Source organism: Nannobrachium achirus (genome assembly GCF_963921795.1).
Source record: "Nannobrachium achirus genome assembly, chromosome: 9".
NCBI classification, from domain to species: Eukaryota; Metazoa; Chordata; class Actinopteri; order Myctophiformes; family Myctophidae; genus Nannobrachium; species Nannobrachium achirus.
The window spans coordinates 29,388,803-29,415,990 of record NC_137818.1 but is presented as its reverse complement, the minus strand read 5'-3'; the positions used below and the strand labels follow the sequence as shown (position 1 = coordinate 29,415,990).

The following is a 27,188-nucleotide window of genomic DNA, read 5'->3' as shown; positions in this document are numbered from 1 at the left end:
CAGGAAGGGCTGCCCTAGGCTGCGTGTAGGGAGATGATCTCTTTGAACCGGCAAATCATTCCAGTTTTTTTCTGCTAAAAGACAGGCTAATGACTTGGCTTGATGCGTGTCAGTGTTTTAAGTTAACTAGTGTTAATTCGGAGAAGGATCTAATGGGATTCATTGTCAAGCAGGGCAGAGGCAATGAGTGAGAGGCTTGTGCGCGGGTGGGGGTAATTGTTTTTGCTGGCGGTGCCTTCTCTGGAAGAGATGACTGCACAATCCAGATATGTAAACAAGAGGGAAGTGAAAGGCGGAGTGCTGTTACCTTGTCTGTTTTGCCTCGATCAACCTCCTCAACGAAACCAGATCTCAGGGCTGCACACAACGCTGAACGTTGTTTGGATTCGAATGGACAACGGCATCTCTTTGTACGCAGTGCTCTGCTGTGCTCGGTAAAGCATTTCAGACATGCAAATCACGTTGAAAACGGGGATCTTGAGGAAATCATTAACTACCACAGCACAAGCCAGAAAACAAAGGGCGAGTTAAAGACAACAGATGCTGAAAGTGTTTGATTCTGTTTACTGGAGTACTGGAGCATGACACTTGTTTAGTGCAGCGGAGAAACACAATTTATTCACGCTAGACAATGATGCCTTCTCCTGGCAATGCACTGCCAGTCATCTGCTCTCTGGCAGCATTTAACACATGTGCAATATTAATTTAATGTTTATGCATTCATCCAAACCTCAAATCTCTTGGGTTGCCCAAGTCTGATGTCACACTCAATCACGCACTTCAGAATTGGTTCCCATTTGCTTTCTACTGGAAGGCTTTAACTGATCAGGCTATAGGATGCTAATGGCTGAAACCATAGTCCTAATTATTATGTGATAAATTATTTTGTCACTCAGATGTTATGAACATAAATTAGTAAATTATTGCAGGGAACAATCTGCCATCTTGGACCTCTTTTTTCTATTTTGTAATATAAGCCTTTATTTATAGCTTGTTCGATACATATTGTGTGTCTCAATGTATGGAAAAACACCATATAAGCATAACAAACATTTCACATGAATTTAAAAGATCATTTTGCCTAAATATTTGTCAGCTGTGATAAAGTTACTGTATTATATAGTATTTTTGCATCATCAAACTCAATTTAGCTTTTTCCAACAAGCATGCATTTTTAAATTACATAAAATTCAGTGTCTTAATTCCTCACTACTCAATAACTGTACACGTACAAGACTGTAATGGCACAAAATGTACAATTACATATGGTAGAGACCATTTCCATTGTACATTTCAGACTAGGCTTCTTTACTGAGAGGAAAGGCACGGTAACTTTCCCATTCACTTGTCCAGGCACAAAAGTCACTTGTCCGGATACAAATGAGCCATTTCACAGTCATTTATTTTTCTGTTTTTTATTTGACAAATAAATAAGACCCCCCTTAACCCCCTCCATTCCATAGTATATCGGTCTGCATACAGCGGAAAGCTGATAGGAGCGTCACAGAAAATGTGAAACCAAGAGCTACTTGTCCAACAGACAAGTAGATTTATTAGTGTCCCGGACAACTGGACATTGTGGACAAGCCCTTAATGTCATGCCCTGGGTTGATAGAGCGTAGTATTGGTACAGTGTTTTGTACCTGGTTGTTATCACCACTATGGTGTCCACAGCTTTGGGCCTTTTAATCCATTTCTAAATTCCCAAAAGCTAAAATAATGTATCAATTGGATCCAGTTTTGAGTTAAATGATGAAAAAACAATACATTTATTCAGGACAGCCTTTAGCCGAGTAGGAGCAAATACGTTTTCTTGACATCACTGAGGAAAAATACGAAAAACGTTAAGGAACACATTTCTGTTGTGGGAGGTTTAAACTCACCAAATTAATAAATGACAACCTGAACTTGGTACTGCAGCACTGGCATGCGACTGCATACGTCGTTGTGATCTTGTGATTGGCCAAAGATCAGCAATAATTATGTTTATTGTTGTAAATGAGTGAACAACATTTTGATATATACGTTTTCTCACAAAAGTAAGTTAGGTTCAAACACTGTATCAAAGATTATGAATCTACCGGATACGGCTTGGCTGTAATTACTGATTGTAGGATTTGGCAAAAGTCCATGTGGACTTTTCAAGGCTTGGCCGATTACAATATTTTGGAACAGGTAGGCCCATAGGCTTAATTATATCAACCACAGGGCTTGACATTAAGACTTGTCCTGTTGTCCGGGACAAGTAATAAATATTGGTTTCACTTTTTCTGTGACGCTTCTAGTAGCTTTGTGCTGTATGCAGACTATGGACTGCCCATACTATGGAGTTGAGGGTGGAGGGAGCTAGCCTAGCTACAGCTAGACATCATCCCCACACATGTTAAAACAAGGAGTTATACTGCAGTTAGTTGCATTAGTATATAGGCTGGCCCCAGGCTAGGAGGGAGCATGGGGGGTCGTTAACTGTCCTTTTTATTTATTCTATTTCAATGTCTGACTCCTATGCATGCATTTAAGTTTATAAATGACTGTGAAATGTCTCATTTTCATCCTTTGTGCCCAGACAAGTGAATGGGAAATGTATTTGTCCAAAGGACAAGTGCCTCAAAAAGTTAATGTCAAGCCCTGGGCCTGAACCAATGTTTTCCTCTCTCTCTCAAAGATTCGGATCCATAATTAATGGAAACAAACTCTGTGACCTAAAAGGAATCTGTTTCCACTGTCTGCTCAGTGCTCACGTGCTTCTCATTCTAGACATGGCATGATTATTGGTCTCTATCAGGTCCCTATCAGGGCAACCAGACATTATAGTACTTGGCCGACTTTATTTCCGTATAAATTTATTTTGCCACGCTACTCCTCTCACAGTTTTGGCAGCACGCACTTGGGCCATATGTAAAATTGACCGGCTTCATCGGGTGCTTGCATTTTGCTTAGAGATACGTTGTATAGTTTAATTTTATTATAAAATATAATATATTTTCTCCATTGACTTGAATGGGGAAAATTCAAATGGTAAGACGGAATTAATTTGCAAGTGTGACTCGCGTCACGGCAACCACACATCTTTCTAGTTGTTTTTTTCCTATTTAACAGCAATTTACTGACCACTCTAGTAGTAGTAGTAATACTGCTTGAAATACTCTAACAATTCATCATACCTTGTTAGTTGTTATGCATTCAAAATCCATGTAAATAATTTGTTATTACACTAGATAATTAACTACTGTATCAACAAGCTTTAAATAAAACTTCAAGGGGAAAAGAGTCAGCTCTTAGCAGCCGTTGCACATATGGTACAAAAGGCATCGTATGATATATTGGACTGAGGAAAATAACAGTGGAACCTTAGAGCCCAGGCCTATACAATGCATTGTGCTCTGCTGTGTTTATGCGAGCCGACGCTATTGTGCTGAAAAAGAGCAGCTTAGATTCCGCCAGCAAGCCGTTTGGTTTTCAGGGTTGGTATGTGAGTCAGCGTCAGGGCAAGATTGGACATCTGTCTGCTAGTGATCTATAATGCTCCCAATCCCTCCTACAGACTGTCAGCTTTGGCGCTCCACCAACACACTGGTTGCTATAGCGTACACAGTATAATCCTCAGTGTTCTTAATTTGACCATTTGTAACTCTTGAGAGCGCACACTCAGTTAAAATTAACACTGAAGATTCCACTGTGTACCCACTACCCAGCCACCCGCAACACTGGTTTATCTAGCGAGCAATAACGAGGCAGCGAGCTGAAAAAAAGAGAACAGAAACCAGGAGGACACAGAGCGGAGAGGCGATGAGAGACCTCGCGGGTATCCCCCTGCCATCGTAACTCCACTGCAAAATGGAGTTCTTTGTTCTGATGTGGTTTGGGGAGGGCATTATAACAAGGTAGTGGTACATCATTGTGGTCCTCAAAAACACTCTCACTCACTAAACACAATCTTTCTCTCTCTCTCTCTCTCTCTCTCTCTCTCTCTCTCTCTCTCTCTCTCTCTCCCTCCCTCCCCCCCAATTGGTGGAGATCCTCTGCCTGATAGGGCTTCACAGAGAAAGGTATTCCTCTGGGATTGTTGTGGAGGGCTCTGTACAGTTCTGCCTCGCGCTGATTAAAGGAACACTTGTAGATAATCCTTTTGAATAAATGGGCCTTTGTTGTGGGTTTGTGGGTGGGAGGGTGGGTGGGTTAGCGGCCTGAAAAAGCCCCAGATTTTGATTTTTCGTCTTTAATGCTTATCACCTCTGTATGATCCACCACTCTGCCTAGATAAATATTTAATGATGCGTTGGCTGAAATAGAGCTGTAACTGACTGCTTGTGAGAAATGGAGCTTCTATTTATAAGATCCCATACTGTTCTATAAAGTAATGGCATTGGTAGACAGCCCAAGGTTATTAGAGTGTGTGTGTGTGTGTGTGTGTGTGTGTGTGTGTGTGTGTGTGTGTGTGTGTGTGTGTGTGTGTGTGTGTGTGTGTGTGTGTGTGTGTGTGTGTGTGTGTGTGTGTGTGTGTGTGTGTGTGTGTGTGTGTGTGTGTGTGTGTGTGTGTGTGTGTGTGTGTGTGTGTGTGTGTGCGTGTGTGCGTGCGTGCGTGCGCGGATGAGTTCTCACTTTTTTTCCTGCAGTGATGAGAGCGAGAGAGAAAAATGCACTTCTGTTATCGAACGTTTGCTCATGAATCCTTGATGTGTGTATTCATGTGTGTGCGCATGCATGAGTGTTGAGCGACCGAGGGCTGTGCAAGAGCACTATGGTAGATGCACGACAGCCAACACTATCCAGACAGACGTAGCTTGCTTGGACTGCATCCCCCAAGCAAAACAGCTGTAAATTTACCCTCTACTACCTTAGCTGTGCTCTATTTCATTTCCCCACGCTCCTCCACCCTGTGGGTTCTTGTTTTATGTCATTTATGTCATGCAAAATTGATTGTGAAGGCTTGCATCAATGCCTGCTGCAATGAAGCCATCATGCTGCAAAGGTAGAAGACCTAAATGTCAGTGCTGTGCAATAACATCTTATTACAGCGTAGTTTATCAAGATCAATAAGTCAGTTAGTCAAGTAGCTGGGTTGATTTCTTTTTATTCTCCTCCCTTACCGTGCTCTCTGACTGACTGAATAGGACCCTTAAACGGAATACAGGCTTTTTATTTAGCCTTTTACTTTTGTTGTTTGGCAAGCATTGTAAAGTGAACACTATATCAGGGCAGGGGTGTTACTGCACACAGCTTGTTTAAATACCGTTGTAGACTCAACGCTTGATTCATCCTCTTTACTCATTACATGATAGCTGTGGCAGAAGCAATTACTTTATGCTTTTCAAGCACCTAGCTTCTTGCTCCCCCAGTGGATCGTACTCATTTCAACTGGAGCTCAGGCCCCCATGGCTTCCAATCAGACCTCTGAGTGTCTAACATTGCGTCGTCTTTTCTGCCTAGGAAGTAGGTGGGTAAACACAGCAGAGTCCTTGAGGCACTTCCCCATCCCAGCTATTGGATTACCAGCTGCCTTCCCCGGCCTCATCTGCCCAGATGAGTGCCAAGATCAATGGAGCTCTTAGTGCAAAGCTAATTCGATCAGGACCGGCTTTGCTACTGCTGATCAGAGATTATTTTTTTTGACGTGAAACAAAAACTTAATCAAGTCAAGCCCGTGTCCAATAGCCCATATTTTCGGCTGCTCTGACTCCCATAGACATCAATTAGGAGGGATTTCATATTCATTATTGAATTGTTGGGCTGGCCTGCTGAGAATGGGTGAGGAGATGGAAGGGGCAAACTGCTGCGTAAAGTGATCCGGGCTAGTTTTGCTGAGTGTAGCAGGAACACTGCCTCTTCCTCCAGCAGAGCAACTGGCATCATAAATAAGCTAAGAGCGTGTTTTTAGAGGGATGAGGTGTCTCCCGCTTTGATGGTGAGCAGAGAGAACCGGGTTGAAGGGCATATTGACCCTCTTGTTCTAGAAAGCGAATAGCAGACTCTCCAGTGCCCCCCGTGTTCCCCATTAATTATTGTTTGATGCTAATAAAGCAGGGGGGTTGGGGCGTATTATGAAACATAATTATTCATCACGGCATTTCCCTCTATAAGCCTTGTCCCGCTCTCCCTCCTCGCTCGTCTCTTCTCTATGCTCTGTGAAGAAGAGGCCACGGCTGTCAGTTTAGTACAGCAGGCAAAGATGTCCCTTCAGCCTTTTAAGGAGGGGACAGGAGGGTGCAGGGTGAAGGGCGCCATTTTCCAGAGTGATATATGAGGAGAGACGGCAATATATGTAAGGAGCTGCTGAAAGAAAGATAGGAGAAGGTCAAGACACATTACACTCCAGCCATTTATTGGCTGAGCATATAGTTGTTGGACCTGGACCTATACGGTTGCTTAGTAGCAGAAGCAGTTTTGTGTGTGCGTGCGTGTGCGTGTCAATGGCCTACACATTTCTAGATTGACATGTGCATATACACCCGGATGAATGCAGCACTGTGGTGAATATGTTCTCAGTGACGTTTTATAAGGTTTGCAGATGCATCGGCAAGCTCTATTTTAACAAGGCTGTAGCGCCACAAACCTGCCTCCCTAGATTTCCACAGAGCGTGCTGTGCTGTGCTGTTGCGATGGCAGAGACACTGGAGGCTGATTTCCTATGCATGAGCGTAGCATATGGTGTGCTTAAACACAATGGAGGCAGGGGATTACTCAACGATTGTGTGGCATAACATTGTGGTAATGGGGTGGTGTTAAACGGTTTGGAGGACTCCGATACGACCCAGCACTACGTCAGGGTCTCTTTTTATATTCACTTCTCAGTTTCCCATATATTAGGGAGGGGTGGCCGTAAAGGTGACATTTTGTTTACATGTGAAAATTATATTAACCCCAGAGGTTGTGCAGCTTGTGTTCTGGGAAACTTTTGTTGTCATTAATTCCCACATCCAACTGGGTGGAGTACAATTCAGCAAGATTGTCATGGTTAAAAGCTTGACATTAACATTCCAAGAATTTCTGAAGCTTATTTGCTGCAACCGAGCCAAGTGTCTGGCTTGGTTCATCTTCAGTTTAAAAAAGGCCCGACAAGGCCTATCCCTCGCTGGAGCTATGTTATTTGAGTTGCTAGGTATTTTTACTGCCGCATTGTTGTTGCACAGCGAAACCACATACCATCTAATCAAATACATTACAGTTGTTAGCCGTTATAAAATGATGGAAAAAAAGATATGCAGACAGTGTTTGCTGGAGGCATAGAACGCTATCAGTTAGGGATCAAGTCTCCATTTCACACATGAACGAACAGAGTTAATCTGCGGATCGGTACTGTACATCGCTTAGAAACCGGTCTCCCAGCCATCACACCATTGTTCTCAGACCTACTGCGAATGTTTTCTGTAAACAGCTAGCATTTCTTGACAAAACTGTGTTAGATGAATGCCTAAAAATAGCATTTTCTTCTCGTAGTAGTTTACTGTATGTGACTCGTACAGATGCACAATGTTTTAGTTTTTTTATTCTGTGTATTTATATCCTGTGTGTGTGTATAGCCTGTGTGTTTGTGGGTGTATTTCGGGTGTGCCAAAATGGCACAATTGTATTAGGTCTAGACCCGACCCAGTCACTACATGTTTTATGAGTTGTCCTAAGAGGATACGGGAGCTGAGAGCTCAGATCCTGCTCGTTGCAGCAGTATTTTCATCACCCCAGGTCACTTACCCCCACCCCACTCCTCACCCATCACCCTGCCCAACCCCCCTTGTGTGGGTTTCTTTTAGTGAGGGAGAGGAAACACATTCAGAGTGGGGCCGTGTTTACAACGGTGACTTGTCTGTGGCTACAGTTTAAATAGGGTAGAGCCAGAGCAGCAGAGAGGCCGCCCCACAGACTGACTCATGATTCATTATCATTCCCCTTCATGTGCACTGTGGTGGGTGCTTTCTTTTCTGCCTGGGCTCACTGGCCCACACCACTGAGATGGATGGATGGATGGATAGATAGATGACAAAGGTGTATGCTACACTGAACCCCCCCTCCCCCATACACACACACACACACACCCCATCGCCCACACACAGACACACACACAACACAAGTCACCTTCTCCTGCTGACTGTTTTCCTCGTCTTCCCTACTCTGACTTGAGCAAACAAACCTCCAACAGGATAATGTTCTCTGCCAGTGTCTATTTGCAGTGTTTTCCTTTGACTTGAGTTATAGCACTGGTTGCGAGAGCTGTGGCTGAAATTAGCATGGAGGGTAAACAAAGGGGGATCTTAGGTTGAGAAGACTAATCCTTTTATTTTTTAACACACAGTTGTAGTTGGCTAGATGGTTAGCGGTTGCAGGACTCGTAGGGATGGAGCTTGTTAACTTTTATTGATAATGAGCACCTTATCGATCCTGCTTATTGAGCCGGGCCTTTATCGAGCCCACTATTGAGTGTTTTCTAATATTTTGTGGAAAGATGAGACGACAAATTCAGAACAGAACTGGCATCTTTTATTATTGGCCAGTTGTTGTGACTGTGAGTTTGTGGCTGACCACCATCTATGAGGATGACAATTAAAGTAAAAAAGATTTTGCCCATCATTAAAACAACCATTCATTAATGTGCAAAATGTGTTACATGGAATAGTACTGTAATAATTTCTTGATCGCCTCTTGTCTTGATTGTTTAAACATGATGTCATGGGACGCTATACTGTATGCTCGATAACAGGCTTGATAAGCCCAAAGCTTATTGATACCGGGTAATCTATGAATTTGTTATCAAGTATGTAACAGGCTTGTGTTTCGAGCTCCATCCCTATGCAGGAGAGGCATCCACCTCTGAAACAAAAGCCCTCCCCAATTAGAGGTAATGCCATCCGGTGGTATCTAGGGATGGAGGTGATACTGGCTTGGGCTGCTTCGTGCTTTTGAATGGAGGATTTGTCCCACCCCCATCCCTTGCACCACCCACCCACCCTGTCCGACCATCTGCTCAGGAGATAGAGTGGAGGGCACCACCAGAGAGCTAAATAATTTAGGTGGAAAAATGTTTTTGCATGCTGACCTAATGGCATTGTTGCCCCAAAGTCCTCTTTAAGACATCCTTCAACGCCCCTGCCGATCCGTGCTGTCAGTTGTGAAACCTCTGAGCTGTCTTATCTGCCAGTCTAATCTATTTATGTTCGCTTTCCTCTGTGTTGGCATGTCACTCTGGCATTGTGATTAGACTAGCTGGAGGACACAGGGCAGCCTTATGAATTCCACTCCCCCCTCTCGTGCACACTCATTTAGATTTAACAGTTGCAAGTGAACTGATGGATAGGATCGTTAAGTTGATAGGTAGGCTAGATTGGGGAGATGAGAGGCGATATTTGATTGCAGGAGATTGCTGGTACTGGTACTAGATTGAGTGCTCAAATATTAAAATCTCAAGAGTCCTTGGGTTGTAATGCAATCAAGATGGGGTACAAAAATCAAGGTTTGTTTCCCCCCTCAGAGGTAGGGTGTTGTTGGCTTGACAGAAAATATTGTTTTCTTATTTGAAAACCATATGCTTGCTGCTAGTGCAGTAGATGGTTTCCTTTTTTGCTAACATGAAATATTATGAGTTTTGTATTGGATAAGATATCTTGTCAGTACATGAGAGGCTTCAATGTGTCCCCAGTGTGTATTTATGCCTTGCCTGGCCCCAGCTTTACCTTGGAAGCATTTCATTATGATGACATAATTCACCCAAAAAAAATGAATTGTATGTCTCTCTCTCCAGAGGTGAAAGATACTGGAGAAGCCCTTCTGATCAGGCGCTTCATTCACACGGGGGAGAAAGCGCCACACAATCCAGCAGGAACTCAATTAAGAGACAGATTCATGGTAGTGCTGTCTGGCCACCACATGCTTCACATTCTCCAGCTTCTCTCTTATCAATGACACATTGGGAGAAGTCCTCCACTGGACCGCCCGCGATTACATTTCTCAAGAGTGCCTCATTTAGAGGAAAAGGGAAGAGGCGACAATGGACAGCCCTGCTTTTTCCCTCGGGGGCCATGTCAAAACACGATGCTGTGTGAAGGCAGCCTGAGCAACCACAATGGCCTTCAGGTACTGTCACGATGTACCTGATATTAGGCTATGAAATGAAGTCCTGCACGTAAACCGTAGGCTGTGGAGATACCCCCTCCCCCACAGTGCCATTTGGAGCTCTCCCACAGAGCACACAAACAGGGAATATAGGAGGATTTAGCTTTCTCTTGGAGATGAACTTGAGGCTTAAAACACTGTCAAACACAGACTGATACTTGATTTATTATTTTTTTATTTTTGATGTATTTGATTTGCACAACAGAATATATATACATATGCATAATATACTAGTTCTTTCCATGGGAAAGATGACAGTTAGTTGTTGTGTTGGTGAGGTAAGAAGCCCTATAGGGGCTTATACGAGAACCTCACTGTTTACATTATTAGAATTTATTGCCAGACCCATGAAATGGGTAGGCCTACATAAGCAAATGTCGGTCTGTCCGGGTTTTCTATATAAAGGGTATATATGATGATGACATGATGATGACATGCCTACAAAAGGCATGATGTCATAAATGATGATGACAGACAGGGGGTCTGGCACAACCAGGTTGACCTGGTCTAGTTAATATGATACTTGTGATTGTACCTGGAGCATTGCACACAGTGTGTTGGCCCTAGTGACCACCGCAACGTGGAAAAATACTGAATAGACTGTATATGTCAAGGCAAACTTTGGTTGGTTGTCTAGCCTAATGCTTTCAGACAATGGCAGTTCAATACTCCTCAGAGTGCCACCGTGCATGAGAATGTTTTGTGGTGAAGAAACACTGCCTTCACCATTCTCCTCACAGGTTTCAGTGTTCATGTTTGAAAGCTGCTAAGCTAAATTTCTCTTGAGCACGGTTCTTTTTACCTAGTGAACTAACCTCAGACGCTAGCTAAAAATAGAGCTTTTGTGAACAGCTTTGGCAGAGAAGATGTGGTTACTCATCAGTGAATTGAAGAAACGAGTAGAGAAGACAAGTGCCTTTGCCCTGCAAATGTGAACTAAAGCAGAGATGGAGTTCAGAGAATAAAGCAGGCTATGATTCACCAGGTAAGAGAAAGCATGTGGGGTGCAGAAGACCACAGAGAATCCCTTATGAAGTGGCCTGCCCCCTCAGCCTCCAGCTGAGCCTTTCATTGTGCTGTTGTTTCTAGGGGGCTTGGATAGCAGCTTAGATTAGATCGCACCAGTAATGGATTGGAGCTGACAAAAAGCTGCTCCAGCTCAACATCGCGGCAGCGAGACTTTGTGCACCGCCCAGGATCCGACTGGTTTATTGGGATCAATTTGAGTTGCCCCTCATTGTTAATAACCCTGTGTGTGTTCGTGCTAATATTGTTCTCCTCTAATCTGTATTCATGCAAGTATTTCATTCAATCCCTTCCGTAAAGCCGGCCCTAAATCCTTGCCAATCATATTCTGCTACTTCATAATTCCCCAGTTGAATATGCTGTGAATGATTTTTCTCTATCTTGCCACCCCTTAAAATGAACGGTTTGCTGCGCCGTTTGTCAGTGTCTGTGCGTTCTGTTTTGCATTTAAATGTGGACCATCTATCTTGTCTCTGTTCTTTGTTTCATAATGTGCTAAAGGCACAAACATAAAGGATTTTGAAATTCAAAACCCAAGATAATCAATTAGTACATTTTGGTGAAACAAAAGAAACCTAACCGCTTAGCCCTGCCTTATATCTACTCTAGCAAACTGGGCCAATTTGGCTGTTTATCCTTAACCAGGGTTCGATTGAAGCCACTGAGATGAGCGTGTATTTGGGTAAACGTGGGAGTGATTTGAATGAATAAAACATGTCTCTTTTAAAATGCCTGTTGGGTAAAGCGGGAGTGAGAGAGGGAGAGAAAAGCAGTGTTTAGCAACAGAAACCTGCTGTGTGGCCATTGTGGGGGATGATGTGTTAATCGAGCCACAAACTGTGTGGTTTCTCGGGCCAGAGGTCTCATTTAAACAGGCACGGAAAAGAGAAATGTATTTGAGCGAGGCCCCGCTGGCTGCTAGCCCTTGACTCTATTGCAGTAATGTAAATGGTGGATTAGGTGCCGTTGGCTGAAAACCCCTACCCACCCCCCCACCACCACCTTTCTCTCCCTCTCTCCCTCTCTATTTCTCTCTCTCCAGCCGCTGCCCCCTCCTTCTCTTTTCCATTAAGACAGCTGGTTTCTTTCAAAGGGTCCTGGCCCAGTGATTGATGTGTAATAGCTGCAAGCCTCACCTGCCCCCTCACAGTGTTATTCATGGGCTAGGCAGCCAGCACCGCTTTTTACTGAGCACTTTGTTTCCCTGGCAGTGGGCGGGGAGCCCTCTCTTTTCTCCCTTTCTCTCTCAGCCATCATACATTATGACTTTTCATTGCTACAATATTACTACTTCACTTCATACTGACTCGCCGCATTTTGTCTCGTTTGTTCAACTTCAAATTGCTCTTTTGTCCACATCAAGCTATAGTCATACTCAAGTTAGAAACGTTTTGTTACGGATTAGGTGCATGGTCTACCTATGTTATTGTTTTTCTAGATTGATATTCCTATACATTTGTTATATTGTTGTTGATGTTCTGACATATTATTTTGCTTATTATAGTTATGTATTACCTGCTTATTGTAAGTCGCTTTGGATTAAAAGCATCTGCTAAATGCCTAAACTGTAAACTGCAAGTACAACTTCCAGTTCAAATATGTTTATTTGGGGGTTCACAGCCTAAAAAGGTTTGAGAACTCCTGGTATACAGTGTATGCATACTGCAACATGTTACATATCCGCACCGTTATATAACTACAATGCTTGCTGTTCCACCGCCGGCATGCTAATTAATTGAATACAAGACTAGGAACAACATGTTAGTGTAGAATATGCCCAAACAACATGTTGGTGTAGAATATGCCCAGAAGCACGCTAATGACAAGACCCTGATTGTAAAGGTGCTGGTAGAGGCTCCTAGTGGTCTCCTAACATCAAAGAAGTAAAATAGGGTAGCCCTCCATTCGCAACAGTTGAGAGTCGTCATTGCTTGCTGTGGAAGAGGCTTATGTCACTGATTAGAGGAGAGAAGAGGTGCTTAGCTCACACACAGGCTCTGGCGGTCCCAGGATTAGAGAGCTGCTATCAAATGATACCTCCGTCAATATTTTCATGTTCTTCACACCTCCAACACACTGCTGGATATGGAGGCCAAGGGGGCGCAGTATGTGTTTTGGCACACCATTGGAGGTGTGTGTGTGTGTGGTGTGTGTAAGCATGGGTAGGAATGTATGTACTGTGTGTGTCAGTGTGTGTGTGTGTGGGGGGGGGGGGTTTGTGTGTTATTTCCCCCCCTAAGCCTGTGGGTGAGTGTGTTTGTATGTATGTATGAGAGTGTACTCAGCAGCCCAGTGGTCGCCGTGGTAACTCATCATTAGATGATTAATAAGGGCTGTGATGAGGCTGTGGTTTAATCGGGCCCAGTGTTTGTGTTGAAGCCAGTGACAAGAGCAGCTGCCCTGTCAGTTGGTGTCTGCTCACGAGATGACAGGCCCTGCCGCTGTCAAACGCACCTCAACCACTGCACATGTGCCTGCCAGCCAAACAACTTTACATTCTTTACTCTTTTTTTCATGATTTTTTGGGGGGCTTTAATGCCTTCATTGATAGGACAGTATACTGACTGGAAATGGGGAGAGAGACGGGGAGTGACACACAGCAAAGGATGCCGGATCGGGACTCAGAGCCCACCTGTTATGCGCCTGGACCGCAAGGCCAGTGGGCGCTAGCCTAGCACAGCTAAACGATCCACCCATGTTAAAACAAGGTGGGGATACTATACTGCAGTTAGTTAGCTGCATTAGTATATAGTCTGGCCAAGCCAGGCTAAGTGGGTGCCCCCTTTACTTTTTGAGCGGTGGTCACACCGTCTCCTATACGTGGCCGCGTGTGTGGGTATGCGTCCATCTGTGTCTGTCTGTATGTAGCCTGCAGTACCTTTTCTGACCACACATGTTAAGGGAGGGGCGCTGTTGTTCAGGCCAGGCACACTCACGCATGCGCGCGCACACACACACACACACACACACACACACACACACACACACACACACACACACACACACACACACACACACACACACACAGCCTCCACCGCTCAGTTCACACAAGTGTAAAATTTTCTTTTTTTTTGCTCTTTCTTCCATTCTTTCTTTTTGCTATTTTTTCTTTCACTCATCATTCTCTTTTTCACCTTCTTCTTTCCCTCTCCACAACTTGCATCCTGCTCTGTATCAATACGTGCTCATCTTCCTTGCAGACACACAGCATAATTTCCACCTTTTTTCCCCTGGCTCATTCTGCCCCCTCCCTCCCCTTTCCTCTGTCCCCTTCTTTCCCTGCATTTCCCCCAATCTCTCTCTCTCTTCCACTTTCTCTCTGCTGGGCTGCTATCACAGTCTTGGTAACACGGGTGCTGCTGATTGCCAGGTCTGGCCCCTCTGGGGGCTGTAATAGCTATTTCTAGTTAATCTGTAGTGGGGGGGAAAAAGCAAACACTGGCAAGTAAGTGAGAAGCCTCCTTTGTAGGGCTGCTGTGTAGGGGCAGTGTAGTGTGAGCAGCTCACTCCGAGGGCTCTGCCCACTCATGTGTGCGTTTATGCAGGTTTTCATTATAGCCTGGGAAGGTGGTAGCTGGCTCTTTTTGAGTGAATGATGATAGGCTGAAAATGGCAGTGGGCTGGGCATGGCAAATCACTGGCTTTACACACACACACACACACACACACACACACACACACACACACACACTCTCTCTCTCTCTCTCTCTCTCTCTCTCTCTCTCTCTCTCTCTCTCTCTCTCTCTCTCTCTCTCTCTCTCTCTCTCTCTCTCTCTCTCTCTCTCTCTCTCTCTCTCTCTCTCTCTTTCCTCTCTTGCTCTCACTCTCTCTGCCAGTGGATTGCCATGTTTTCCCCTCCAGACCTGTCACTTCACATTAGCATGGTGATGACTGTCAGCCATGGCAGAGGGCTGGGCTGGGGCACAGTCCAGCCCAGCCACAGTGTACACACACACACACACACACACACACACACACACACACACACACACACACACACATACATACACACACACACACACACACACACACACACACACACACACACTCCGAGGCCTGATAGATGAATAAAAACTTAGCCTGTTGTCATCACAGCTGCTCACCAGAGGAACAAGCTAGCTAGCTAGGGTTTACTGCAACTCTCCAGTGGTGCTGTAAAAGAGGCACAGTGTCGTGTGCTGAAAAGCCCCTGGACACGGTGTCTCTGAGGAATCCTGCTGCCTGTGTAAAGCCCTCTATCCTCAACCAAAGTGTGCCATGCCGCCTTTCTGAAGATCGCTAATACAGCGGGGAATCCCCCTTTAGGTTATTGTGAGAAAATACATGCAGCGCCTGTCTCCTTCTCCTTTCTCACGCTCCCCTGTTTTTTCCACTCTCTCTCCCTCTTTTTTCTTTAAACTCCCTTTCCCCCCTCTCTCTCTCTCTCTGAAATGAGGCGAATAGACTTGGGCAGGAGGCTTGAAGGTTGTGTTCTTTTGATAGAGCTGCTCAGTGCTCTCCAGAGTATACATGACTGTGGAGGAGAGCGCTAACAATTACTCTGAGGTTAAGAGCCAGCACAGCTCATTGCCTGACTTCCAGGAGCTAATCTCCATGTCTTTTCCACCACCATAAAAAATGACCCTTTTCAGTCACAAACATACCCACGGAAGCAAATGCCCGTTGACTTACTGCAATGTAAATTACCACATTCTCACTCAATAACTCATGACCCTTTTTTGTTTTTATGTCCACAGCTCTTCTGAAACACTGGGGTTGTTGGTGTGGCCGAATTTTCCCTGGATTTGACCGGTAAATTCAGAAGACTGAAGCCCAGGCTCACAGTCTACCTTTCACGGAGGCCCAGCCGTGAGAGGACTGAGGAAGGCACGTGGCGGATCATGACGGCCGACAAAGACAAGGAGCGGGAGAAGGAACGTGACCGCGACAGAGACAGAGACCGCGACAAGAGGGAGGGAGGAAAGGTCCGCCGGCAGGACGGCGATCGCAGCGACCGGGACGGCGAGAGCGCCAGGCCCCGGCGTAGCTGCACACTAGAGGGCGGAGCCAAGAACTATGCCGAGAGCGATCACAGCGAGGACGATGACAATGAGAACGGCAACAGCAGCGCGGGAGGGGGGGGCAGCGGCACGGCCGAGGATGGCAGCAAAAAGGGCAAGAAGAAAACGCCCAAGAAGAAGTCGCGCTACGAGCGCACAGAGAACGGAGAAATCACATCCTTCATCACGGAGGACGACATCGTTTACAGACCCGGCGGTAAGTGACCAGACCACTGTGGGCCAATCACATTGTATACATGAAGTGACCTTTACACACATGTTTATCAAAGTTGATCAAATCATTCAATTACTTACATTTTGTTATGACACTAATTGCACTAGTTTTGCTCTTAGGAATTATTGTACTCAAGAAGTTTGGGTCATAAAAAACTGTTAAACTAGAAAGGGACGTGATTCCAATTTGGGGTTGATTGGATGTTGGTTGTTGCAGTATAATGTATTATGAACGCATCATCCAGGGCACATTTCAGGGTGTTTTGTTTTGTTTTGTAAGAAATGGGTCCTCCCTGTAATTTTGGAAGCTAAATACAGGCAAACAGTGTGGCATCAAAACTCAGTTTGACGCTCATTAACACATGATAGCGTTTTGTTACGCTCCCTATTGGTGTAAATGAAAAGGCTTTTGGTTCTGTGTTGTTTAGAGGTCCCTCAATGTGTGATTCAAATTTGGGCTTGATCGAACGATGCATTTAGGTTTTTTGAAATCATTTGTAAAATGTCCCCCAAACTGCTACATTCCCGCACAATTTGGAAGAGTTTGACGCATGCATAAAAACTGTGAAACTCAAAACGGGTGAAAACATACTGTCGGCCTCTCAGCCTTCCGGCCTGGTGGAGATGAAACAAAACAAAAACCCAACCCTCCTCAATGTGCTCTGGATAAGCTGCTGCTGAGGTGCTTGTTGAAGACTATGAGCATCAGCAGCAGAAGAAGTGGTCCCTCGGGCCACAGGCCTACACATCACACGATCAATGCCAAGTTGTCTCACTCCGGCCTCCGTCTCAGGCTCTTGTCTATAAAGCAAAGTGGTGCTTCACCACGGTGACGACGGCCTCCATACCGATTTCATTCCAGGTGATTCATATTGATAGTATCCTATCGCTGCTGAGGCCAGGAGGGTTGGCGCTAGTCTTGTTTCCTGGAGAGATGTTTGACCTGCTCTATAGTGCGCTTTATTGCATGGGATGAGAGAGGCTGCAAAGAGAAAGTACCGCTTTCCCTAGCTGTAAACGCGGCCTCTTTTTCACCTGCTGTTTGTAAATTGGTTATACAAGAGGGGGGAATGTCAACTTTGCCGGTTGAAAGGAAGCCAGCCTACTTAGCTAGCTCTACGTGCGCGCGTGCGTGTGCTTGTGTGTGTGTGGTGCGTGTCTGCTCCAGATCATTGCTAGCCCTCTGCACCTAAATCATCACCGCCATGTCTTTTCATTTATCTACCAGCCAGCGAAAGGTCAAGTAGTGTGGGGGAGAGAGGGAGGGCGGATGCGCTCCACATTGCCTGGGTATTTAATGGGAAGATGTAGCAAATTACAGCCTGTGTGTTAGGTTATCTTCATCTCCAGCTACTTCTCCGCTCCCCAACGCACAAACACCCTCCCCTTTTTACTGCTAAAGAGAAACCTTCAAGTCTCTCACAGAAACACACATGCACGCTTTTGCGCACGCGCACACACACACACACACACACACACACACACACACACACACACACTTACTTTTCTAGTTTCCTTCTGTTCTAACACTACCTCTATCTTCTCTACGGAATACTACAAAATGACGCCTGTAAAACTGTGATGTGACAATAATTGATTCCGATGGAAAGAGTTATTAGTTACATTACTAGTTATTGGAAAACAGATTTGCTTTACAGTACTTAGTAACACGTTAGTCCCAACACTGGGGGTGTGATAAGATATGATTTATTTACCATGCACAGGTTTTGGTTGAATTCACAGTAATGGGCAGTGTGGAAGGCATTGTCTGTTTTGATGTGAGATGTTGAGTTAGATCTGTTTTGATGTGAGATGTTGAGTTAGATCTGTTGTAGAGACCTGCAGGACTGTTTTGTTAGTCCCGCTTCTGCCCGCTCCCGTTTGATTTCTGATCATTCCCATCTGGTTCAATTTCTGACCACCTGCGGTACATTTCTGACTGACCACTCGCCACTACTGCCAGCAGTAAGATTGTCAACAATTTAGAAATGTGTTCAAATAATATAATGCTGATCAGTTTAATTAATTGGTGACTAAAAGATCAATCTGCAAAAATAATTCCATGACGGTCACAACGTAAAAAAAATAAAAATAAAATAAACACCTGCTCCTGTGAGATTTGTGTGCGGTATCCCAGTTCCAATTCAGGACTCTAAACTGTTGTTGTAGAGATGGAGAGATTTATTTGATGAGTTGAGCTGTTATTGAGAGTTCACAAAAGACCATTATTGGAGTAAATAAGCATCAGTCATCTTACAGGGGAGATGCATCACAGCACAGAGCTTAGTAAAATCAATGCCAGCATGGCTTTAGTCTCAAAAGAAAAATGTAACCTCTTGTATTTAGGAATGTTTTTTTCCCCAGATGCAAGGTGAAACATTGAAATCTACTTAATAACAATATCTCCTCTATTAAAACAACAGCCACCTTTTTAAAAGGACTGTCTGTCCAAATTAAATATCACATTACCAATTCATATCTATAATGTTAGCTACTCTTTATGGAGTGAAGAGCAACATCTTGGTAAGCAGGCATATAGAGAACGGAGATGTGAAGTCTCGGGAAAGGAGACGGCAAGTTTTATAATTAATCTCCGACAGCCAGAACTATGTGTTGACTCAGAGGTTGGTTCATTTTATCTAGGGTTGGATGCAGTTCCCAGTGTGACAATAGTTGCGTAAGCGTTTCCATAAAGCTTATTCGAATTAGGAAGCGAATTATCATTAAGTCAAAAAAAGAAAATACACATTTTGCCTGTTTCCATTCACTGATGAAATGCGATTCTTGGAAGATAGTTCATGAAATATGCAGTCGTACCATTGAACATGCACTCGTAACACAGGGCTCTTCAGCCTATAGATTTCATATTGGCCTATAGCCTAAGATGAGAGCGAGAGAGAAGTGAAGACTCCACTCGACAACAGCATTGAGCACGATAACAGCTTATATACAGTAAAAGATATACAGTACAAGCTCATCACAGCTTGTTGCGGATGCGATGTGAGCTTTAGTGTTTCCATTCACTAATGCGCATTACGTTTTTTCGATAAAGCCTCAAAATCCACCTCCTCCAAGCGAATAAATGTTTTTGCGAATAATGAAAGTTTATTCAAATTTTGAATTGTTTCCATAAAAAGATTTATGCGCAAAAGCCTTAATGCGCAAAAAACGGCTTTATGGAAATGCAACTATTATCTGTTTTCCATCTTTTTCTGCTGTGTTCATACTCTTCAAATTGCGCAGCATGTTTACAAGTTCTAACTGACAGGATGATTAGTACTGCACCATGGTCAGTGGGAATCCGTAATAGAGCACCTGCGTGTTGTAATAACATTGATACTTACTTGGTGCCAGTGTATGGATAACGTGTAGCAAGATGAAGTACGACAATATGTCGCAGTATTCATAGATTTTTTCCTATACCTAATCCTAGAATGGACCAACCGCTGTGAGTGACGTGCTGTGATAAACATAGAACAATCTATTCCTTGACATGAAACGGGACTCGGTGTAGCCTACACTTCTGTAGTGCTTTTTGTTTAAATAAAATCAAGGCACACCATTCAGAGAAATGTGACGAGAAGCAAGTTTTACCATGAGGGATGATTCCATGCGGGTGTTTTGCTAATCACACACTCTTCATCTCCAGTCGGGTCTGGTTATTGTGAACTGTCTGCCGCCATTACCACATGGAATGCCCGTTTCAATTTGACCTACATTATCATTTTGAATCAATTAGAGTGACGTCGTGCGACTCCTGTGTTGTGTGCATTCAGTGCAGCGTTCTACTGGGTCAGGGGTCTGGCCAAGGAGTGTGCAACTTAAAAGTGTTTGTCCGACAGATGGTTCTGTGATCTCGCGAGGCCAGCTGCTGCGCAAGGTCACAGTGGCCCAGGGCCACGCGAGAACTCAACATTGTTATAAATCTATTGTATATTTGTTTTCATTGGAGCCCCAATTTTCACATTCAAACATTGTTTTATTTGTAAAATTATAAGAGGTTTGTCTATTTAATGTTAGTCACACCCCCCACTGCATGCATCCACGCACACACAAACACACACACACACACACACCATGCTTCTCAAGTAGCAGTGTAATCTGGTTGACTAAATTATCTCTTGTGTATATCAGTAGAGGTCCTCATGCAAGCAGCCACACTAAACCAAAGTCTGCCTCTCTCTCTCTCTCTCGCTCCCTTTCTCTCTTTTTTTTCTTCCCTGACATGGACTCCATTGAAGCCTTTTTTTCGCTCTGCATTTCATGTTTAATAGAGAGAGCACCACTGCTTTGTCTCCCAGTCAGTCATGCGGAGAATGGGTGTGTGAAAGGGGGGAGGGGGGGTTATGAGAGGAGAGAAAAAAAGGCGGAAGCAGTCAGTCACTTGGATGAAACATTGAAAGGGCACATAAACAAAGTGGAGCTCCTTGGCGGATTAGCCTAGACGAATATTTAGATATGTACATCCGAGCTAACAGCAGAGCCAGAGGCGCTATATATATATACAGTATATACACACTTTTTTGTCTTTTTTAATACACACAACCATCTCTAGGGTTTACAGAGAATGGTGTGAAAATTTAAAAAATATCCAGTGTGTGGCACTTGCATTAACATTCCTTGCCAGAGGTCAGAGGAGAACGGACAGACTGGTTTGAGCCGATAGAAAGGCAACAGTAACTTAAGGGAGGCACTTGTCCTTTGGACAAGTACATTTCCCATTCACTTCTCCAGGCACAAAAGTCACTTTTACAGTCATTTATTTTTCCGTTTTTTCATTTGACAAATAACATAAATGTCCATAAAGATTTATTAGTTGTCCCGGACAACAGGACAGGCCTTAATGTCATGCCCTGGGACGTGTTGAACCTTGAGGCAGGCGGGTGACAGCGGCAGCGCACCACACCGGGTGCCACTCCTGTTATCTAAAACAGCAAACTGAGACTACAATTTGCACAGGCTCACTAAAATTGGACAATAGATTTAGATTTCTGCGTCTACAACATGAAAGTATCAACAATTCATGCCACGTTCAAAGTACTTTGAACTGATTAGAAAATTGCGTTAACTGGCAGTTGTACAGGCGTACCTAATAAAGTGACCGGTGAGGGTGTATATTTAGGGAAAGTCCTGTTCTGGCGAAGCCCGAACTGGCGAAGTGGGGATTTGTCTCCTACCGTAGCGATCTGGCGAATCGATTGTCCACGACACTGCAAGCGGCGCGAAGGCCAGCGGACCTTGGTCCTGCTCTTCGCCCCCCGCGCGCCGCAGGCGCGAGTGGCCGCGAAGAGCGGGCCAGGGCCGCGCGGCCGGCGGAGCGCCGCGCGAGTTACGAAGCCGTGGTGAATGCAATCGTTATATTTATGCCCAGGCCGTAAGGCCTGGGCAATCGCACGATAAACGCCCTGTCCAGAAGACGTTCGCCAGATCGCTACGGTATCGGACATTTCCCCACTTCGCCAGTTCGGGCTTCGCCTAAAAGGTACGTGCCCGTATATTTATACATATTTATTTTCTGGGTTTGGAGTTGCCTCAACGTCACAACCTTCTACCACCATGCTGTCTGGGGCTGCCTGGTAGCTGATTGGTCAGGATTAGAGGAGGTGGGGGTGGGGGGGTTACTTGGCATCACCCTCAGCCGTCAGTAACAGAAGAACACCAGCCTGTAATTTACCTCCCTTTGTCAACATGGAAGATCCCCCACCTCAGCCACTGACCTCCTGCTGGCTCCTCCGCTTATTGTTCAAGTGACGAGGCGTGCTCGAGTGTGTGTGCGCGTGAGTCCGCGTGTGTGTGTGTGCGTGCGTGCATACATATTACATATACAGTGCATGTTTTCCTCCTGCGTGGTCATTGGCAGCACCCTTCATGCAATCAGATTTGATATGCGCGGCTTAGGCAGACACAAAGCTTGCAATGGATTATGCTTTGCTAAATGTAAAATCCGTTTATGCCCCTCTAGTGACACACAATATGTAAAACTGACCACCCTGGGAGAGGGATTTGCACCATCCGAGACAAACACGAGGGGGAATTGGAGCAAGGGCATGATCTATAGTAGGAGCGAGAGAGTGGAATATAGAGGGGAAATTGCAAGGCGAAACACCTTTTTAATTGCTTTTGTCTCACGGACAGCCTGACAAACATGTAGGCCTCAGCACATTGAGGTGATAAGAGGTAAGCTAGCATTGAAACCCTTTGCGCACCTCAAGTCCCAGACCCCCCCCCCCCCCCCATCCACCAACACACACCACATCCCATATCTCTGCTTAGCCTTTCTATCCCTAGAAAATGGGAGCAGGCAGCTTAGGGCGCATCGATTGGATGAGATGGGGGTGGAAGGCGAAGTGTTGCCGGCCAATAGGGGGGCCTGTAGCTAAACCAAGCTCTGCTGCTGTTTTTTTTAAGGCAACAGAGAGATGTCTGTGAACGATGACCATGGCAGAGTGGTGGCCCAAGCCCGATGGTCTGGTCTGTCGCTGGGGTGCACACACACACACACACACACACACACACACACACACACACACACACACACACACAGCCCAGTAGCTATGCAGGCAGACGTGACCGCGTGATCGATCCATGAGCCTCCTGAAATGGAGGAGCTCTGCCCGCCTCCCCCAGGCCAGGCCAGGCCAGACAGACTCTATGCTGTCCTCTCCACGCCCACCCCCAGATTATAGATCCTTTCTTAGGAGATTATACACAATGCCACGGGGGATCAATAGTAGACACCCCACCTTCTCTTTGCGCCACGTGCACAAATACGTATGTCAGGACAAGCACATAAAGTTACACATGCCACCTTAACCTAGCATAGGTAAAATGCTAGCACTCATATGCACCAAGAGTTTGTGCTAGATCAGGGGTTCTCAAACCTTCTTAGGTGGGGACCCCCACCCTGTCAAGCACATGGAATTGTAAGTATAATTTTAATGTGACTCAGTTCAACAGATAAATATTGCGTTGCGTTGTGTTTGTCTCTTGTTTACTTAATATTTGACAGTTTGGCCAGTTTGGTATTAAAACGTTTTTGAAAGTCCTTAAATTGTCACTTTATAAAAGTGCAGATTATGCTGTGTGTTCGTTTGTTTACCACTGAGTGAGAAAAGAAAATGACATTAAGCTAATAATCTGGGAACCCCACAAAATAATTTGGTCCGACCCCAAGTTTGAGAACCACTGTGCTAGATTAATTCACAACAGTCTCACAATCTTTGCAGCAAACACACTGGCACCTAATGCCTGGACTTGTGCCTTCTTCTTGCAATATGTATTACGATGTAAAGAAGCAGGAGTTGTATGACTTTAACCAGATTTTTTGCAGATCTGCATGAATCTAAACTTAAATAACTCAATTTTGTTAAAAAATCTAACGCTCCAGCAATCGTTAGGATGATTTATTGTTTCGATTTTAGAAATGGCTGTTGTTTAATATCCTGGTTGACTCGATGACATTTCTGTGAACACAGAATGTGCCTGCAAGATCTGTTGCTACAAAGTCATTAAATCATTGTTATTCATCAGATGGACTGTACAGTTCTTCTTCCAGATTAGTCATAAAAAAAACATGATCCTAGCTGGTTTTCATTTTCCATCCAGAAGTAAACAATCTTTTGTACAATGTGACTGACACAATTTACCGTAGCTACAATGCATCCTTTGCAATGGTACAATTAATTGCAATTTCGATGCTGGCCCTAACACACATATGCGTGCACACACACACACACACACACACACACACACACACACACACACACACACACACACACACACACACACACACACACACACACACGCACACCACTACCCCCCCCCCCCCCACACACACACACACACACACACATACACACATTCAAATCTTATGTGCCCATTATGGTTACATTTGTACACCCTCAGAGTTAAATCGCCACAGAGGAGTTTACTGTGAATCACAGCCCACTCAGATGCTCAGCTCATCCCTTCTTTCCACTGCAGTAAGGCTCTGTGAGGCGCTGCAGGCGGCTGGCTGCCATAGCACGTCTCCTCCTCTCTGACTGGCTGGCTGGACGGCTTTAAAATGGAGAGAGTTAATAGAAACCACCTGCAGCCCCCCCCCCCCATCTTCTCCCCCTCTACCTCACTCACACTCTCAGCACAACATGGCTCCCTTAGCAGGCCCTCTAATGGTGTAATGACACTGCACAAGTGTGGACGTCATCCCTTTTGTCAGCCTGACAGAGGTAAAGAAAGAAGCCGACAGATTTGATTTAAATGCGCTAGGTGTTTTCTTGGCTGTTCAGCTCGCTCTTGGTCCAGTGGTTCCCAAACTCTTCAGCTCAAGACCCGAACTTAGAAAAATACGTTATTAATTAATACGTCTTATTTAATAGTGAAAATTGCTGATCTATAAGCTCGCAATGCGTCGTCATGTGTTGTAAGCTTGTAAATAAAAATAAAAAAATCGAATGTTTTTTCAATTTATGATTTTGTTTGTGTGAGAACATTAAAGAAATTATTTTTTAAGGTGCGATTTCTTTTGTGTGGAAATCTTTTAGATTTTGTTTTTCTTGGTGGGGAAACATTAAAAAGGGGACATTTAATCGCGACCTGTAAACATTGGGTACCGAGTCCCGACCCATTGTTTGGGAAACTGCAGGGCTCCAGTCCATTGTGCACAGAGAGCGAGAGAGAGAGAGAAAGAGATTTCTGCCTGGTCCCGGAGGATCGCCACTTGTGTGCATGCATGTAGTATGGGAGCCTATGAGGAGGGCATGTGTGTTGAGGTGGACAGCTGGCACTACTTGCTGCAGCCACCGCAGAACCCAGGGGAGTGTGTGTACGCTTGTGCGTGCGTGCTTGTATTCATGTGTGTTCACGCGCACGCGCGGGCTGTGCAGCAGGAGTGTGTCTGACATACACATACGTAGCACTAGGCAACCGACCATCGCACCTCCCCCTCCCCTCTCCTCCGACTCAGATCCAGAACTAACTGCTGGCAGCCACAAGAAACAGCCATATCCTTTGACTGTTCCAGTCTGTACCCCACATCTCTCAACAAATGATTGCCTTTTGATCAGCTCAAGTAGGTCTGTTATCATGGACTTGAGCTTTTTTTATATACGGCACAGTATCAATTTCTTAGTGCTGCCAAAAAGGCTATAACACTATAATATATACTAGCCACAATAAAGTGGGATAAGGAAGTCACATTTGGTTGTATTTTACATAATTCCCCCTGTCAGGAAGACAAAGGGGTCTTAAAACAGTTCCAGGAGTACAGCTTTAGGGTTCGCGGTATAGGTTCTATGATCTCTTTTTCTTATGTTCCATAAATGGAGCAAACTGGTTTCTTGGCAGTTATTTATTAATTCATTTGTTTCACTTAACCTTTATTTAACCAGCAAAGACTCATTGAAAAAAAAAATATATATATATTTTGCAAGGGTCACATCTGCCCAAGATATTGAAGCAGTGCAACCAAACACACAAAAGTTTCCCACAAAACACGTCGCTATTTACGCGGCATCCAATAAAATTATGGTCATCAAGTAATAAATGGGTAACAGGCCAATCGAAACGTAGTGGTTTTAATCGACCTGTCATTAGAACGAGCATAGTGCTTGTGCTCAGTCTAACATGCAGATGCTGTCTAAATCTTTAATGGCCAGGTGGAGCAACAGCACATCCTGCAGTGTGTGTTGGTGCCATTAGCTTTGATGGGCACATTGGGAGGTCTGGCCTTTGTCTTCCAACTGGCCGCTCTGTTCATCCAGGTTGCCTGCCAGACACAGTATAGGTCTACCTGCATCCATCTCATCGCATTAAGCTTCTCTGGCCAGGTCAGCAAGCAGCAAAGGCTTAGCACAACTCACTGTCTGATAGACTGGCTGACTGTTGCTTTCCATGTTCTCGTTTGTGCGTGCGTGCGTGCGTGCGTGCGTGCGTGCGTGTGAGAGAATCCCTCCATGGACATGTTCCTAAATAGTGTGGGAGGAACTGCTGTTTTTGCAAAGAAATGAAGTCTATAATGCGTACATGCGCGTGCATACACACGCTTCATGAGCATTTACAGTACATACTGCAGTGGGGTACGCGTGCTTGGGCAAAGTTAGGCTATTTCCAGTCTGCAAAGCTCAAATAGTATCAATATAATGGATAATGGCGTAGTCTAATGACTGACAGTTGTTTCTATTGCGAGATAGACTATTATGCAGCACATTGACTGTTTCTGTAGCTTTTAGTGAGGGTCACCAACACATGCTTAGCATCACATGTACCAGAAAGTGATGTACATTTTTTATTCATGCCATGATTTGTTTATATAACACAACACTTCTGTTATATTGGCATTTCCTGTCCCAGAATGTGATGTCTCTTTTGCTCTTGGCATACCTTGTTTGTACACACAGTGCAGTGCGCAATACTTGTGTCCACATGTCCTGCACAGAGGGTAATAGTTTGGTGTTATGCTGTGTGTCTGTTGCATGTCCTGTTTAAATCAAAAGTACCTGAAGAAAATTCCGTGAGTGCTGGTTTTATTCTGCTTTGGTGAACACTTTGGAGCCATGCAAATGGCAAGTTGCTTTTATTGTTTACAGAGTTGTGTTCGCAGTACATATCGTAGGCATCCATTACAGCCCACCTTGTCCTTGCTACCTCTCGATAAGCCTACATCATTAACAGTCTCACAGCCACGGTGACAGTGGTGTGATTGTGTTGGATTGACCTATGATTTATGTTCAAATCATGTGTTTAGCTATCGTTGGTTAAACCTTTGATCTTCAAACGTTTGGCTGCTTT

General features: G+C 44.7%; 1 protein-coding gene across 3 annotated transcripts in view; it reads left to right on the top strand.

The window, feature by feature from the left end:
• rerea (arginine-glutamic acid dipeptide (RE) repeats a) overlaps positions 1 to 27,188 on the top strand; it is a 125,733-nt gene that overhangs the window by 8,585 nt on the left and 89,960 nt on the right. For all 3 annotated transcript variants that reach the window (XM_080733523.1, XM_080733525.1, XM_080733524.1), the window contains exon 2: positions 15,864 to 16,383. In XM_080733523.1, coding sequence (XP_080589649.1) covers positions 16,008 to 16,383 — 376 coding nt within the window. In that variant the 5' untranslated portion in view covers positions 15,864 to 16,007. The remainder of the gene's footprint in view (positions 1 to 15,863; positions 16,384 to 27,188) is intronic.